This window comes from Halichoerus grypus, chromosome 11 (genome assembly GCF_964656455.1).
Source record: "Halichoerus grypus chromosome 11, mHalGry1.hap1.1, whole genome shotgun sequence".
NCBI classification, from domain to species: Eukaryota; Metazoa; Chordata; class Mammalia; order Carnivora; family Phocidae; genus Halichoerus; species Halichoerus grypus.
The window spans coordinates 38,363,514-38,381,853 of NC_135722.1; the positions used below are offsets into that span (position 1 = coordinate 38,363,514).

Here is an 18,340-nt window from a genome sequence, read left to right on the forward strand (position 1 = left end):
ATTTTTTTAAGAAGGTTATATGATAAATGTTGAATTTTGAAACAGTCGTCTCTAGCTCAGGCCTGCCCCATCCAGTTGTGCAGGTTATAAATTGCACAACCTATGAAGCCATATGTGTTGGAACCAGATGGAGAATGTTTTAGGGGCAGCCTGAGTGAATGCCAGAGACCAGTTAAAAGGCTGCCAAAGTAATCTAGGCAAGAGAGGCTGGCGTGGACCAACATGTAGGTGGCGGAGAGGGAGAAAAGTGGAGGGATTCAGGAGACATTTAAAGGGCCTTGAAGATAGCAGCCTTCTCTCTGCAGGAGAGCTAGGCTCCAAGGTTTGGGATTCTCAGAGCCCCTGCCAGTTGGAGTGAGGAAAAGATAAAATAATGCAATGCCAGCTTAGAGCAGAAGATGTCAGAATGAAAAGGGTCACCCTTAACTCCGCCTGTCTATCCTTAACTGTTTCAGGTCTGCAGCTGGGCCTAACACGGGCCTTGGGACCAGTCTGAGAGGTAGGATGGCAGAAGTAGTGGGCAGAGAGGTAGTTGACCTCTTGAAGTTCGTGGAAGTATTATGCTGGCAGTGCTATATTCAGGTTTCTTTCGGTTGCTAATTTCAGAAATCAGGTTCCACTGGCTTAAGCTAAAATGTTGGAATTTATTGGAAGGATCCTGGAGCATCTCATGGTTTTGATAGACAGACTCAAGACTCAGGATGGGCAGGAATGAAGCAGACCCAAGGCCCATAGCAGCAGATGTTTTTGGACCTTCTCTCCAGGACACTGTGGCTACCATGATTTAGAGCCAGCAACCGCAGACTGCAGGCCCTCCAGGATGCATTTGAAAAGTGCAGGGGAGAGGATCCACTTGCCTCAGCCTGGTTGGTGTGTCTAGCCCTTGATCGGTCAGCTACTGCCAGGGGTCAGAACATGAAGGGCAGGCAGAGTCGCTGGAACCCATATTTGCATATCAGGCCATTTCCAGAGTAGGGGAACCCCTGTGAGCTGCACAGTTGCCCCCAGGGTGTGTCTACTCTGCTGACACTTCATGGGGTCTAGCTGATCTCCTGCAACCTTTTTCCAGCTTACAGGGTAAAGGAGAAAAGCTAGACCCCAGTACAGTCCAGGAAAGTGCCCTTATTGGCTAGAGAGGGGGTTTTCTGATGCCAGAAAGAAATAGAACATTTAGAATACACAAAAAATATATATACCTACATTTTCTAACTCTTTCTGGAGGAGAGTTTTGCATGCCACTTTCCACTGCCTGAGGCACAAGGTACTTGCAGGCCTTGAGGAGCTGGGCATAGACGGTGTATGACCCAGACCTCTCCTTGCTCACCTGTGATTCAAACCTACAGGAACTAGGAGGCAGAACAATAAACACAACAGTGAGCCTGGAGTCCTAGACTGTAATTTCATACCCAGCTCCACCCTAATGAGCTGTGTGACCTTAGGCAAGTTACTTAACTCCTCTGAGCCTGTTGATCGATCCCTAATCGGGGGGTCACGATGAAGACTTAGTGTGATGAAGTTTGTAAGTGCTTTGCACACAGTAAGCCCTCCCTCCATGGCAGAGGGGATGGGGGTGACGACGGTTGTAGGGCATTTGCTGCTCATTATTGCACAGGGAAAACGCCTGCAGAATTCTGCTCCCGCCTCTGCAGCTTGACCCTTCTGCAGGTTGGTCCTCCTCCTCGCCCCCTCCCCCACCACGGGGTAGGGTTATTCAAAGGGACACAGTTCGAGCAAGAAGCCTTTTTATCCTTGTTCAGGGTTCTGCCTTGATCCCAGCTGCACGGCGTCATCTGGCATTTTTCATCCGCTGCAGGAGTGCGAGAGAGAAGCACGCGGCCGATGACTCCGAGGGAGGGGCCCTGGACATGTGCTGCAGTGACAGGCTGCCGGGTGAGTCTGCCCGGCACCCAGGGGCCCCAGAGTTCCCTGGGCGCGGAGAGCACCCCGGATGGCCCGCGCTGGAGTCGAGCCCGCTTAGCTGTGAACTTGCTCCGGGGGGGCTGACTCAGCTGCTCACAAGTCTTCATTTAAATGAGGATTTGTTTTTCTAATCCCCGATGTCTCTCTGACCTGTTGTCATTTGAAGCTGCTCTGGGCTCCCACGGAGGGAAGAGCGGGCAGCTGGGGGTGTGCCGGGAGGGTGGAGAGAGGGGTGAGGAGCTGGGGAGTCCAGGGCTGCTGGGGCCCTGACTGCTGATCAGCAGTGTGTTGGGCAAGACTTCAAGAGGTAAGGTGAGGGGACATGGACAGCCCGGATGTGGCATGAGCCGAGGGTGGGTGGGCGATGGGGAGAAAGTAGCTGCCAGCCCTGTTGAGAGCCTCGCCGTGAGGGTCAGTGCGTGCTGCTTGGGGCTCACTGGCCGCGCTCGCCGCCACCACAGAGACCTTACCGCGGCACTCCTGCCCGTGGCCCGTGGGGTGGCAACGTGTCCCAGCTGTAGACCAAGTACCCAGCTCACGGAAGGAATAAAGGAAAGGAGGGTAGGAGACAGTTGTAATATTCGTTTTCTTTTCATAAAACTTTTTTTCTTATAACAAATATCTACTGTAGAAATGATAGAAAATAAGAGAAATGAAAAAAAAAAAAGTTGTCGTACTCCCGTAACACAATATTCGTTTTCATCTTTCTTTCCAATCCTTTTGGTTCAAAAACAGCCTTTTGAATGCTGACTTTGAAGTTCCAAACCTGTAGCTTGTCAGAAACCTCATGATTGGCGAGGAACCTTTGAGTGGCGTTTTCAGTGACACTCTTTAAGACAGACATTGAAAACAACTAGGTATGACTCTAAAGTGATGACTCCTTAAAATAAGTGGTTATTTTACTCCCACCATGAGCCAGTGCCCCAGCTACTGATGCAGCTTCTTCCTCAGGCCTGCAGGTAAGGATTGAGCCCTTCGGTGCAGTTCACGCCGTGTCCAGTAGGAGGTACCATTGCTCGAAAACATTTTGGAAGGCCTGTTGAGCTGGTCTGGGGTGGGTGTCATCTTTCAGGGGCCTTGTGGGCACCCGAAACAGCTAGCTTCAAGAACAGAATTCTCCAAAGGGATGTGAGAACTGTCTGTGAATATATGAAAGGCTGTCCTGTGGGGGGAGCAGCAGATTCGTTCTGTGTATCTTAAGAGGCTGGCATAAACCCGATACACAGAAATTAAAAAGAAGCCTGTTGGCACAAGGGATCCAGAACTTTCTTTCTTTCTTTTTTTTTTTTAAGATTTTATTTATTTATTTTGAGATATATATATAGAGAGAGAGAGAGAAAGAGCATGAGTGGGGCGGGGCGGGGCAGACTGTCCGCTGAGCAGGGAGCCCGACGTGGGGCTCGATCCCAGGACCCCGGGATCATGACCTGAGCCGAAGGCAGACACTTTACTGACTGAGCCACGCAGGTGTCCCCAGAACTTTCTTTCTGAATCTGAAAGTGGTCCACTCGTAGAACTGGATAATTCAAGAGGAAGAAAATGAGTGTTCCATCACTGGAGGCATTCAAATATTATCTGGATAGACAGTGGAGAGAGGAAATTTCCACAATGGGTGGGAAGTCGAGATGACATCAAAAGTCCCTTTCAACTATTAAACGTTCCGTGATTCAGATATGAGTCATAGAATTCAGAGATGATTCTACGACCGGGGCTGGCCCAGTGGCCAGAAAAAACCCACGGAAAATAGGACGTGATGTATAGAGGTCCAGAGAGTAGCACGGTGTGAAGGAAAGAGCACCGGCTTTGGCATTTGGGTCTGGCTTATAGGCTCTGTGTTTATGGACAGGTCACTTACCCCTGCTGGGCCTCTGGTCCTCATCTGTAAATGGGAACAACGGCAATATGAGTATTTATCCTCACAAGGATTAAAAAAATGTAATTACATAGGCGTTCATTCCACAAATACTCTTTGAGCGCCTACTATGTGTCAGGTATTATGCTAGGTGCTAGGAATCTAGTGGTAGATAAAACAGACATAGTCCCTGCCCTGCTTTGAGCTGCTTCTGGAAAATGGGGTGAAACCACAGGAGAGAGACTACAGTAATAAGAATAATATATGACATTTCAACCGTCCCCGAAAGCCAGCAACCAGCTTAGAATGGAAGAGGAGTATCGGTCCTCTGCAACAGAACTGGTACGTTGCCCTTCCCTGTGCCAGGCACTGTTCTGAATACTCTCGCATGTCCGTCTCACAGAATCCTGTCCCCTGCCCTAAGAAGTTGGTATCGTTTCCTGTCTCCATCTTCTAGATGAGAGGACCGAGGCCCAGGGAAGTGAGGGAGTCTGTCCAGGGTCACTTTGCTAGTGTTTGGTAGAGTGAGGATTCAGTTCATGCCGTCTCTTTCCAGAGCCCATGCTCCTGATCACCTCCCCATTCTGCCTCCACTGTCACCATGGAGCCACCATCAGTTTCTGGCACTGTGTGTACTGAGGCAAGAAGAGCTAAGGTGTGTCTGTCCCCGGGGAGGAGTCTGGAGGAGATGGGCCATGTCACCATGCCTGTCCCCATCTGGGTCCTTCCCGCCAGGGACTAGGCCAGCTATACGCCCCTCTAGACTCCCCGGATGCCATCGTCATGTGATCTTGTAATCATGTTTTGCCTGTTTCCTCCACGGGACCGTGACTTCTTTGAAGGCAAGTGCCTATTTCGTCCTCCACGTCCAGTCTTCATTCACTCATTTCTTCATTCACTGGATGACTGTTCATTGAGTGAATCCCTGGGCAGGCACTCCTGTAAGCACTGAACCTTGTAAGATTCAGCAGTGAACCGAACTGAGAAAATGTCCACCCTCACAGGGCAGTGTTGTGCGCTGATAAAGAGCAGGGACTCTCGACCTGGGCTTGGTTCCACCATTTACCCCAGAGGTGATCATGCGCAAGCGACTTAATCTTTCTGTGCCTCCCAGTTACAAAATATAAGCACGAATACTATTTACAACCAAGGAGAGTTGTTGGAGGAGCGCATGAATTAATGGAAAGCTCAGAACAGTACCTGGCACATAGGTAGTTTGATCTATAGGCATTTGCTATGTAGAGAAAGAGAGACAAGGAATAAAATAAATAAGTAAAATATTTAGGATGGTAGATAGTAGTACGTGCTGGGGAGGAAATTAAAACCAAGAAGGAGGGATGAGAAAGGATGGGGTGGGGGGGGTAGCATTGTAAATAGGGCGGTCCTGGAAGCTGGTTAGGAGGACGCTTCCATAAATGCTCATCAGCCAGAACCACCGATCTGAGCAGCAACTTGGACATGAAACGGGGTATAAAGGCCGAGAGAATCGGGGAGCAGGGCCTTTAAAATGAACCCAAGAGCACTGCAAGCAATTGCATAAGGATGGTGTAAAACTACAGCCACCAAGAAATCTCTCCCCCCTCCCCCCAGCTGTCTTCCCGCTGGGCGAGATGAGGTGGAGTGAGGGCTAGTCTTGCCTGAGTGACTCACGCCTTCCCACAAGCACCGCGTGGCCGCGGTCACCTGGACCTGAACCAGCACCAAGCAGGTCACGTAGACCTCCCAGCTTGAGATTTCTGGGTGGAAACCTCCTCCGGCATCGCCACGCCCCCGGGCAGCTGGGAGGCACGCTCACTCACATCCCCGGGGCGCTGCTCGCATGTGCTCACACGCCCGTCTCCGTCCTCACTTGTCCCAGCCCCGTGCGCATGTATGCACATTCACAGACCCACACACAGCTACCCAGGCACACGCCCCGTCTCGCTCTGCTTCATGAAGCCCCACGGGCACACACCCACTTGAAGCTCATGCACCTGCGCGCCTCCTTCCCCCTGTGCCCTCGGGATCTCTTTGCTCCATGGTGCCATCATCCAGGCTGATCTGCCTGCTCTGTCATTCCTGCTTCAGGTCTCTCTCTCTTCCGCAGCCAGGCCCCTTCTCACGTACACGTGCAGACCAGCGGGCACACTCCTTCGCTCCCATTCTCTACCCTTTCCGCAGGCCCTCAGCTGCACGTAGTCTCGGTGCACCCCGCTCTGCGCACACACACACATACATTTTCCTTCTCCCTCGTGCACACGCTCTCTTACACGGGGTCACTCTCCTTTTCTTCTCTTTCACTCCCCAGTGCTTGCTCATTTACTTGCTCACAGTCACCCAAATACATTTATACATTCAAACTCACACTCCCCCCGCCTCTGTGTGTAGGTGTTCATATTTGCAAGAAACCAGGCAACCCTGCTGATGCTGGGGCCTCTGCTCCTTCCCCAGCCAGGACCACTGCAGGTCCAGCCTCGAACCCGTGGCTTCCTTTGGGGTACAGGTGAGAGGAAGGAGGTAGACAAGACCATAGGAGGTGCTGGTGATGGCATGACATCACCAAGTGTCACTCACACTGTCTCCAGTGGGCAGGCTCAGGGGCTGGCCTGCTCCTAACATTTGCAGGGACCAAGGCCAGCCTGCAAATGAGGCCCCTGGTGGCGCACCACCCTCTGCTGAGTCCTGCACTGCGAGGGCCCTTGTGTGCATGCATGTGGGCACGTCAGTCTGTGGGTCCACACGTGCTCCACATCCCACCCCAATTGCTGCTCCTTGGCCACCCCTCAAATCTAAAGGTACCCAAGCAGGAGGCCACATCCACCCTCAGAAAGGCACCCATGCAGGCAGGCTCCAGGACATTTGGGCAGGGAGCTCTGGAGTCCTAGCAGCCAGAGCGTGGCCTGGAAAGGAGAGCGTAGGCACACCTCCTAGCCCTGTGGAACTCCTTGCCCCCCAGGGAGTGGCGTGGCCAGAGGAGAACGAGCTCGGTCCGGGTGTAAGGACAACTCTGGTCTTGGAAACCAGGTGCTCCCATAGCATCCTACAGCGAGCAGCTGGCTGGAGCCATGGGAGTCACCGCCACCCTGAGATGTAAGGGTATCATGATTAGCCGGCTCTATGCAAGGTTGTGAGTAGCTCCTGAAGGCCTGAGTAGGCCATTGCCCATTCGGTAGGAGCCGCTGGTGTCCTGGTGACTCTCCTACTCACTCCCACTTACGTCCCAGTGCCTTCAAGGCTACGCTCTGCCCAGCCCTAGGTTCTAAATCATCATGGATATCAGGCTGACCCTCTTTTCAGGGGGACAAGGTCTAGGTCTCAACAAGAGACCATTGATCATCCTGGGTGGCCTTTTATAAAGGGGATGCCATTTTTTTAAAGATTTTATTTATTTGTCAGAAAGAGAGAGCATGCGCACACAAGCAGGAGTGGCAGGCAGAGGGAGAAGCAGGCTCCCCATGGAGCAGGGAGCCCGATGCGGGGCTCGATCCCAGGACCCTGGGATCATGACCTGAGCCAAAAGCAGATGCTTAACCGACTGAGCCACCCAGGCATCCCAAGGGGATGCATTACTGAGGAAATCCTAATCCCGCAGCGACTAACCCTGGCCATGACAGAGGGTCACATCTCAGCTTTCCGGGCTGTCCCTTCATGACACAGACAAGATCTTGGGCCAGAAGCCAGCAAGGACCAATTGCAAAGCCTTTTTATCAATTTGACAAACTTTTATTGAGCATCCACTCTGTGCCCACACCTGGGCCAGGCTGTGGTGACACAGTGAAGAGCAGACCCTGGTTCTTGCTCTCAGGGAGGCCAGAACACCATGGAAGGGTGTACCCCTAATGCAGCCTTATCTTGGGGGGGTCAGGGAAGGCTTCCTGGAAGAAATGGCCTTTCATCTGTGACCTGAAGGATGAATAGGGCTCTGGCTCATGTCTTTAGGAACCAGCTATCAAAGCATTTTAACGAATAGGTTAACATCCTAATGGGCTTTGTCCCCCGTCTACTAACCCTCGTTCTCACAAAGACTCTGGTCAGGGTCTGGCACCTAGTACTGGTTCAGACTTGTCGGGGAGCAAGTGCAGGAGCCCAGATAGACAAACAGAGAAGACAGGCCTATAGTTGTATTGCTGAGGGGTCACTTGTCCCTATCGACATTCAGCAGCTTAAGTTCTGTTGACTTTTCTTTCTTTGTATCATTGGAGTTCTGTTTTCATTCAAAACTTTTAATGCATTTAGGAAGGTTTATTGTGGCTAGCAGTACAGTGAATTGTCTTTGTCTTGAGTCTTCAGAGTAGAAATTAAAGAAAAACAAAACACCATTTGGTTGTGTTAAGAACCCTAATTGGAGAGCATTCTGTAATGATGCCATTGTATTGAGAAGTACCCACCCAGGTATCCACTGATCAGTGATGGTAGAGGTTAACTCTTCTCAGATACTAGGGCAGATATGGAGGGATGAACCCATCTAGCTGAGTCTTGGGATGCTGCGAGGAGGCAGACAGATACGGGTTCAAATCCCCCCTCTGCCACTGATCAGCAGCATGACCTCGGGTAACTTATCTGACTGCTTTGAGTTTCACATTCTTCACTCTAAAATGAGGTGGTACCATGATAAGATCTTTACAGAGATTTTGTGAGGATTAAATGAGTTGATGCATGCTCAGTGCTTCTTCCACAATGCTCTGTAAGTGCTAGCTCGTAATGAGGGTGAGGATTGTTCCAGGATGTGGACTGTGAATAGGAAATCCTTCAAATATTCCTAAGGGCCCAGGCATCAAGTTGCAGTCCAGTGCTTCAGCAGTGGAGTGGATGGTATAGCTTTCTGGATGTTTCTTGACTGCCCACCACAGGCCTGGCACCTCACAGAACCAGCACAGACACAGGCAAGAGTGTTGTCTACGTGCTGAGTCAGGCGGAGAAGGGGGCCAGGGTTGCAGGGGAAGACAGTCACCCATTTTCCTTCACCAGTGTAGAAATGGTTCTGATATTCCAGGGAGTTACCTGGAGGTGTGATATGACCAGAGAGTCTTCATGATGGGAAGAAAGGCCATCTGCCTCCACACAGGTTGATGCTAAAGGTCTTTCAGACAAATGGACATCTGTGGTATCCCTAAGATATGCAATGACAGATGCTGTCCCCTTTCACCTTGCCTGGCCCAGGGACCCTCCAAAAAAAATCTCATCTTGGGGCACCAGGGTGGCTCAGTTGGTTAAGCATCCGACTCTTGATTTCGGCTCAGGTCATGATTTCAGGATCATGGGTTTGAGCCCCACATTGAGCTCCCCGCTCAGCATGGTGTCTGCTTGATCTCTCTCCTCTGCCTCTGTCCCTCCCCATCCCTGCTCTCGCTTCCTCCCTCTCTCTCTCAAAATAAATAAATGAATAAATTTTTAAAAAATATTTCAGCCATTAAAAAAAAAATCTCATCTGGGGCGCCTGGGTGGCTCAGTCGTTAAGCGTCTGCCTTCGGCTCAGGTCATGATCCCAGGTCCTGGGATCGAGCCCCGCATCGGGCTCCCTGCTTTGCGGGAAGCCTGCTTCTCCCTCTCCCACTCCCCCTGCTTGTGTTCCCTCTCTCGCTGTGTCTCTCTCTCTGTCAAATAAATAAATAAAATCTTTAAAAAAAAAAAAAAAAATCTCATCTTTCCAGTTGAGCTCATTTCTTCCTTTCAAGTCCCAACCACTTCTTTTGGTTAATCTATTTGCTACCTAACAAATGGTCTTAAAACTTAGTGAGTTAACAACCTTTGATTTGCTCATGATTCAGAGGGTCCTGCAGGTCTCAGCTGGGTGATTCTTCTGTTCATGTGGCTTCAACTGAGGTCACTCACTTAGCTGTATTCACCTGGTGCTGGGCTGGGATAGAAGGCCCAAGAAAGCTTTTCTTACATGTGTGACCCGTCAGTGTGAATATCAGCAGTTGGTGGGCGGGATCATTAGGGCACCTTGGAGGCTGTCTGCCATGCTGCTGAAAAGTTGAACCCTTGAAATCCAAAGAGACATATTCTAAGGATACGTCTATATACAGAATGATTTATGAGGGGAAAAAAATCCACCCACAAAGAAAGAAAAAATACCAGAAAATATGTCAAAAGGAAACCAGTGTCTTTCTCAGCGTGGTAGGATTATGGATGATTTGAGTTTCCTTTATGCTTTTATGAGGGTTTTTTCCCCTCGTATTTTCCAAAATCATTTAAAAAATGATTAGCCACCCCAAAATATTCATCAATCCTTGCCAGGCAAGAGTGGTAGTTGGGGGTAGTAGGGGCCTTGTGGGGTGAGTCACGTTCCTCCAGGTTGGGTGGCTCAGCCTGGCAGGCCCAGAATCTCAGGCTGACCCAACCCCCGGGATCTTAATGGGGGTTAGTTAACCCTGTGGGGGCATCTGTGGAGACAGTCACCAAGCCCTGGAATCCACCCCCCCTCCCTGGAGAAAGCCAACACAATGACTCAAATGTCATGTTGGTGAAGTTGCTCAGAAAAGAGGAGACTCTGGGGTCTCGGCAGTTGGCTCTGCTTCAGCCAAGTCCATGAGCGTTTCCCCCTACAGGGGGCGCCAGTTCCCAAGCAGCCAGAGCCTGCCCTGGAGAGAGCGATGGCCCTCTCTCCAGCTCTCTCACGTGTGGGACCCAGACAAGATAACAGGCCTTCCCTTGGCTGTTGCTCTTTCGCCATCTGGAGTTGACCCAACATACAACTTGGTGGTTTTGTTTCCTGTTTCCTTGGGGGAGGCAGGGTAATGATCATTGTAGGTATTTGCTTGCATGGCCCCATTATCCTCAGTGGTCTACAAGAGGCCCCTCTCTGGTTCTATTCACTTATTCATTCTCTTTTCTCTCCCACTGCCATATTGCTCCTCCCCATAGTTAATGTGTTCTAAGGTATTTAGTGTATGTGTTTTGTTTGTCTCTGTGTGCTCTTGCAGAAGGGGTGGTGAGATTTTGTGTGCTTGTACTTTTAATTTGTACTTTTAATCCCCCCACTTCTCCCACCGCCGCCACAGAGAGCATAGGCTTCCATGTCCCCTTAGGGACTGTGTGAGAATTCCTTGGAGCAGAACCACTGGTTTCCAGACTTCTGCTTCCCAGGCCAGTTCCAGCAGAGGATCTGGGAGAAGCTGGAACAGAGAGAACTAGGAGTAAGGTGGTGTGCGTGGAGGCTGGGGCGATAAGCAGGGGCCAACACATGCTGGGCCTTTATTATTGACCATGACAAGGAGTTTGGTCTTTATCCTAAGAACAAGGTGAGACCATTGAATTTAATTAAAGCAGGGACTCAGGTTTGTTTTTTAAAGATACCTATCTTTAGTATCTTTAGCACCGGCAGGGCCCTTAGAGACCCCTGGTCACACTCTGAATTCACAGAAGGCCTCAGAGGCCCACAAGGCAGTGAGAGGCCCAGGGCCCCATAGCCTGGGAGAGGCAGAACTAGGACTGCCATTGCAGTCTCTTGATACTTTACCAACATCTTGAGCCTCCCTGGTTGCAGAGGGCCGACCGAGGATGGCGGCCTCTGAAGGCGTGGGATCTGTGGGCGCTGCTGTCCTGGGGAGTCTCGGGTCGCTCCTACTCCCTTCCTACCACTGGACTTGCCTATACTTCTGAGGGCACTGACCAGGGCCCACCAAAAAACCCTAAGCCAGGACCCAGGCTTCTGCTGCCCTGGAGCCTTTGGCCTCAGCCCTTCAGATGCCCGCTGGCAGCCCCTGTGAAACTTGCCATGCTGGCGTAATGAGCGAGAACTGAGTGGAGGCGTTAAAGACACATATGTCAATCCTGGTTCTGCCTCTCACCCTTTGAACCTCAGTTTCCTCATCTGTGAAATGGGCGGGTGGACCAAATGCCTCTCAAGTCTGTCCTTTCCTCCCCATGCATTTGCGTTGGTCAAAGTCTCAGGCACTTAGGACCTCTCATACCCCCTTGCCCCAGGGCCTCTCTGTCTGTTGTTTTAGTTCTCAGCATGGGCAGCTGGCGGGGGGGGGGGCGCACCCTCAGAGTTTCATTGACCCTTTGCACCCTTGTACTTCTGGGCCTCCGCTCCGGAGAGGCACGAAGAACTAAGCCATTGTTTGCAGCAACAAAGCTGTTTGCAATTTCAGATAGAACCATTTTATTATATCCCATCCAAAGATTACTTGAGTTGTGTTTTGTTTTGGACGCTTGTTAGCATTCTGGATTTAATTAACTGGCAGAGACAACGCTGCTCCCCCTCCTCCCGCCACCCTCAGCCCATGCCCACTCCAACCACCGACCCCGGTTGCCAGCCTACAGCCTCACAGCCTCTGCCCACGTGGGGTCAGGGCACCCATTGTCCTCCTGGGGGGCTCACCTGGCAGATGAAAGGGAAGTCCTTACTGCTGCCTCTCCCTCACTCTCCTCTCCCCTCCCCTCTTCCTCCTCCTCTCTGAATTGTGCTACTATTTATTGAGCGTTCACCATGTGTCGGGCACCAGACTAAGCGCCTTGCATGTCTTACCTTATGGTATCCTCAAAATCCAGCAGACAAGTCTTACCGTATCTGTGGTCCAGAGGAGAGAGTAAGTCACTTACCCAAGGTCACAGAAGTCACGCCTCAAACCGAAGTTTGTGTGACTCTTAAACTTTTGCCACAAAGCCTCTACAAAAAGCTACGTCCCTGGAAACAGAGCCACTTTGGGGAATAGGAAGAACTGCTGTTACAGCACACGAGAGTCGGGTCCTGGAGATATTTCCTGTTACTTCAGTCGGCCTACTGAGAGCGTGCCCTCGTGGGTCCCATTCTCGCCCCCTGCCATGCCCCCTTCCCTAGCACAGCTTCTCAGCTGTCTGCAGACAGCCTCCAGCACCCCCGGCCCACCCCACCCCCACCTCGCCCTCTCCAGACTGAGCATCGGACACCTGAGTTCCCGGACTTCTCATCTTCATCCCGAGCCTGCTTTTCTCTGCCCACCCTGCCCTTAGCAGAGCCTCCCCACCCCCACCCTGCCCCCATGCTGGGGTGTGATAGTGCTGCGGGAGCACTGTCCCCTCCATTCGGGGTCGCCCCTGTCCCCTCTGTTCTAGAATGGACTGAAGCTCTTTCCCAAGCTGACTCCCCCCGATAGGCAGGAGGAAGAAGCAATGGAGACCCAGCCAGGGGTGGGCAGCACAGGGTCTGGTTAGGAAGACAGATGCTGGAGCCCAGCTGCCCGGTTCTGAGGCCTGGCTCTGCCTTCCACGAGCCGTGATGGCCTCGGGCAGGTCACTGAACCTCCTGAACTCCTGTTTTCCTGTCGGTGAAAGAGGACAGTCCCCTTACCTACCTCCTGTGGTGGTTGAAAGCCCTGAACGCGTGGGTATTGGTAAAGCCGTCACGGGGATGCGTGGCCCTGTGCCTTGTAGGCTGGTTAAGAGAATTGGCTTGGAGGAAGCCGAGCTTGCGGAGCCCCAGCCTCACACCCACAGGCTTGCACTCTGTGTCAGTCTGAGAACCAGGGTCCCTAGCTTGAAGCAAGTCACTGAGGAAAGTTCTGGAAAATTCTGCATCAGCCAGAAGGGAGCATAGTAGAGCTGCCCCCCACCTCTTTTGTGGTGCAGATTGCTCACCTTGCTTGAGGTGAGCTCCCAGAACATCACAGATCATTTATCCCATGGGGTCTACGGTGCAGGTTCCCTCCTGCTGCATTGGCCTGTGTGCTGAATGTCAGGGTTAAGGGCTTCTTTTCAGTATTCAAATTTTCCTGAGCACCTACTATGTCTGATGCATTCATTCTCTCTCAGTCTCGCGCTCTCTCCGCTCTCTTCTCTTGCTCTCTCCACAAGGCAGCCTCAGGGCAGCTAGATGTTTTTACATGACTCCTGAAGGTTTCCAGAGCACACATCCAAAGAGAAGCAGCAGAAGCTACATGGACTTTTCTAACCTAGTCTCAAGGGGCAGACATCATCTTCTGCCACATTCCCATCTTTAAGGCAATCATCCAGCTGGGGAGGCGGGAGGGGAATGGGACATTTGTTCTTCCACCCAGCGATGGGAGGAATGTGGAGGAATTCACAGACGCATTTGAAAACCACTATAGGAATCTAGTTATACAGAGGTTAAGCTGCCCACTTAAGTCATGTAGCTGATAAATTGTGAGCACCCATGTCCTAGTCCAGAATCTTCTTTTGCCAAAGGCGGTTTCCTGTTCCCAAGCCATCCTGCCTGGGGAGTGCAGCAGTGAGCAAGACTGGGGCCTTACCCTCAGCCAGTTTACCATCCGAGAGTGCGGGCTCGCGGCCAGCCCGGTTCTTGCCATCGCACTGCCTCATTCTGTGGGTGTGCCGGCCTTCTTGCTCGCTGATCAGCAGGACTGATGAGGTGGGGGGCCGGTAGGGAGCCAGTGCCAACTTCTAGAACCCCACACCCACCATCAGTTTGCCTTTGCCCAGCAGGGCTGGATGTGTGTGTGTGCGCACGCACGTGCGTGCACGCCAGGGCTGTTCTCACGCCGAGGAGTCCTGCCGGTCGGCATTAGGATCAAGACACAAAACATCCCCAGAGCATAGAACAGGTGCTTGATGAATGTTTGTCAAATGAAAACATTATTTTGGTGAATCTTCTCACCTCCCAACGCATCCCCTCCTAGTTTGCCTGCTACACGCCTCCCAAAAGGTAGCAGAAAATGGAGGCCAGCACTCTTGCCTCTCCCGGGGAGGCCAGAGTCCTGGCCCATCGAGGCCAGGCTGTCTCTTTCCCCGGGCATGGCTGAGGAGTGTGATAATTGTGGCGGCAGAAATGGCTGATTAGGCCTCTTCCTTCTAGACTCTTCCACCTCTTCTCCATTCCCTGGGGGCACCTACTTCCCTTGGTTCTACATTCAGGGCTTATCCAAGCAGAATTTCAGAATAGGCTTGATTGGCCTGCCCTGCCTTGTCCCCTGGTGGGTTTCCAGAACTTTCTGTGGAATAGCAGAAAGATCACGGACAGTGGAGGCCCACAGACCTGGGACCAAATCCTAGTTCTGCTGCTTCCTGGCTCTGTGACCCTGAGGAAGCCACTTTCCCCTCTCTGGGCCTGAGTTTCCCCCTCTCAAATTAGCAGACCAGACCAGATGCCCCTTGGGGCCTGTCAGGCTCTGACCGTCACTGGTTCTAAGGGTCTGGTCGGGACTGGGTGTGATGTTCCGTGGGTTAGGGCCCCCGTGAGGATGCGGGCATGGCTGGGAGGTCACTCCTGGCCATGTTTGGGAAAGGAGAAAAAGCTGAATGGGACAGAAGCTCCTTCATCATGTAAACAGGAACAGGCTGAGCCAGCCTTCTGCTCCAGTTCCGGTGGGCTGGCAGCCCGCGCGCTCCGAGGATGAGTCAGACAGGAGCCGCCACGGTTCCAGAGCTCGGGTGGCGCCAGCCCCAGGGCACACAGTAGCTGCAGGGTTTAATGGTGGGATTCAGGCGCTAGGTGACGGGAGAGGGATCACAGTGCTTCCACATGCCCCAGGTGAAATCTGAAGGCTATTTGCTTGCAGGCCTTACCCAGGGTCCCTAGAGCTTTGGCCCAGGATACCGAGCGCCTGCCTTCCAGGGCTTCTTCCCGCCGCGCTGTGTAGCCTTTGAGGAGCCATTAACCCCCGGGGGTCGGGGGGTCAGGCACAAATGCACCACCCCCACCCCCTGCAGCTGGGTAGTGTTCAGGATTCCCCCAGACCCAGAGACTTCCTCCCTCCCTCCCTCCCAGGCTCTCACCACCTCCCTCCTTTGCTGCAGTGAGCCCTCCTGATAAGCAATATGGCAAAATGGAAAGATCACTCTGTGTCTGGAAGCCTTGGGTTGGAATCCCAGGTCTTCGCTTACTTGGGCAAGCCATTCGACCTCTCAGCCTCCATTTGCGCGCCTAGAAAATCCCCTTCACCCTGCGCAAGAGGCAAGCCCAGGAGGAGCCCTGCGTTACATGGTTGTCAGCAAGCTGCCTCTGAGTCAGGGTTTCATGCGTGGCAAAGCAGCTTCCTCGCTGTGAACTATTGAAAAGCCAGCCTTTGACACAAGCAGCCGCCTCTCACCGACAAAACGACAAAACGGGGCTGATGATGCTAATGTCTACCTCACAGGGCTGCCGAGGGAAACAAACGCAAGTGCGTGAGCAGAAGCACTTTGGGACGTGCGCAGACCCTGTCCGGGGAGGTGGCGGGACGACTCCCACAGCAAGATAGCCAGTGGCAGGGTTGGCAGGGCAAGGATGGGAGCTGACATAATCTCAAGGAGCCGGACCAGAAGCCAAAAGGACAAATGGGGCCAGGATCGCGGTGGTGCTTGCAGGTGGAGACTGTTTCGTTCACTGTTGTGTCCCCAGAGCCTGGCCCAGGGCTCGGCAAAGTGTATGGTTGGTGCTCAATCAGTGTGTGTTGGACTCGTGCCTGAATGAACAGAGAGGAAAAGAGAGACCACAGGGCACCTGGCAGTCCTGAGAGCCAGATGAATCCAACTGATGGGTATTCACTGAGCACCTGGGAGATGCTTACCTTTCAGAGCAGGGTTTACTGAGAAATTGTTCTGAGCAGAACGCAGACGTTTAATTCAGGAAGATATGTTTTCAAAAACACAGTATATTCTGCATGTCATGTTGGAGGGGATCCACAGATGTCAAGTTAAGTACCTGTGATCTCGGGGGTGGGGAGCAGAGGCGTGTGATAGAAAGCAGTGGAAGTAGGGGAGCTGGAGACCAGGCTTGGGAACCGTCTCTCTTTTCGTCTCTGTTCATTCAGGCACGAGTCCAGCACACACTGATTGAGCACCGACTGTATACTTTGCCGAGCCCTGGGCCAGGCTCTGGGAACACAACAGTGAACAATGAAAAAAAAACCACCTCTCGTTTCCCCCTCCTCCAAAGAACTGTTAACATTTGGCTTCTGTTCTTCCCATTTACCATGTCCAACATTTATTGAGCACTTACTGTATGCCAGGAGTTGGCCATGCCACACGCTTCACAAGCAGTATCTCACATTAACTTCTCATCTTACGATGGGCATTTACCACCTTTTTATACGCACGTTTATACTCTCCTAATTTTTAAGGTCAAGGAGATTATACTCTTTTGTCACCTTGCCTTTCCCTATACCATCGAAATTTTCCTCCATGATATTAAATATTCATTTACAGAGTCCTTTATAATAGCAGCATGATGTTTTATTGCAGGCAGGTCCCACGCTCCTCAGACTGGGGTGCATGTACCCCTGAGGGCAAAGCCACAGGATAAATTGTAGCGCATTTTCCTGAAGGAGAAATTTGACTTGAAGCTTTGGCAGGGGAAAAAGCCCATTATTTTAATATCAAAACAAGTACAGATACACCATAGCATAGAACCCAGAGCACCCATGAATTTAAAAAAAAAAAGCAGCAAGGTCCAAAATCATGTGAGCTTGCTGTTATTCTCCTAAAGACCCACGTCCTCTCTCCTGTGAGGATGGCAGAAACATCTGAGAGGCACCAAGTTCTAGTTCAAGCCCCTCTTTTTACAGAGAAGGAAACTGAGACCCAGGGAGAAGGAGGGATTGCCCAAGGTCCACAGTGTGTGCATTGCAGAGCCAAGCCAGGTGACCTCTGGGCCCCGGACCCCTCCCACCCTTCCAAATTTGGCATCGCCCTTTGACTGCTTTTTCTGAGGGCGTGGGTGGAGACCTTGCCACTTGAGCAATCAAGCCTCTGTGTCTCCATCGTGGAAACTTCTGGCTTCCTGCAGGATCCATCCTTAGCAGCAGCTTTTTCTTTTTCACCTTGCTGGCCAGGATCTGAGCTGTGTGCTCATATAGGTAATGGGGCCCTACATAGGCAAAAGTGGGTAACCTTAAAAAGTGACTCCCCCAGCACTTGGATTTTCCACTGAACGCAGTGGATTATGGGCATGTATCCACTGGTCTGTCTTCCCTATGAGGCTGGGAGCCTTCTGGAGGCAGGAATTATGTGCTAACATTATTGACATTTATTGAGCACCTACTAGATGCCAGGTGCCATGTTGAGTGTTTCATTTATAGTATTTACAGTCTTCATCATGGCTTTTCAAGGAATGTATGATCATCCCCAGTTATCTGGTAAGAAAACTGAGTGACTGGTTAACACTGGCCTACCATCATGCACTCATTTGGTATAAATATTTATCGCAGACTTACATGTCAGGACTTTGCTAGATCCTGTGGACAGTCATGATGAACAAAATGGACTCCACTCCTGCCCTCATGGAAATTACAGACAAGTGGGAGAGGTGATATTCAAGAAATAATTTTACAAACCACAGCCAGAGCCCATCTGTCTGCCTCGGTTTGAACCCGCCTCGATGACTTCTTAGCTAACTGACCAGGGGAGAGTCTTGTACCCTCCCTGTACCTCATCTTCCTCTTCTATAAAATGACGATAATTGTCGTACTGACTTCATAGGAGTACTGTGCAGAGGGAAGACATTCACATGTATAAAGCACTCAGAGCGGGGCCTCCCACATTCCAGATGTATGGTTCCTGCTGGTGGTATGGAGAGGCAGGTGGTGCTAGGCGAATGTGACGGGAGGACCGACTTCAGGTGACATCTGATGTGAGTTCTATAAGGTGAAGAGGAGTTAACTTGGCAGAGTGGGGGGGGGGGCTTGGGCAGGGGAGCAGGAGGTTGGA

General features: G+C 51.7%; 1 protein-coding gene across 4 annotated transcripts in view; it reads left to right on the forward strand.

The window, feature by feature from the left end:
- The window catches only part of PTPN5 (protein tyrosine phosphatase non-receptor type 5), a 54,342-nt gene that overhangs the window by 20,355 nt on the left and 15,647 nt on the right, over positions 1-18,340 (forward strand). For 3 of the 4 annotated variants that reach the window (XM_078058316.1, XM_036077542.2, XM_078058315.1), the window contains exon 3: positions 1,814-1,890. In XM_078058316.1, the coding sequence (XP_077914442.1) occupies positions 1,814-1,890 (77 nt within the window). Of the gene's footprint in view, positions 1-1,813; positions 1,891-2,655; positions 2,778-18,340 lie in introns of all 4 variants that reach the window. The other variant, XM_036077544.2, reaches the window with a different exon arrangement.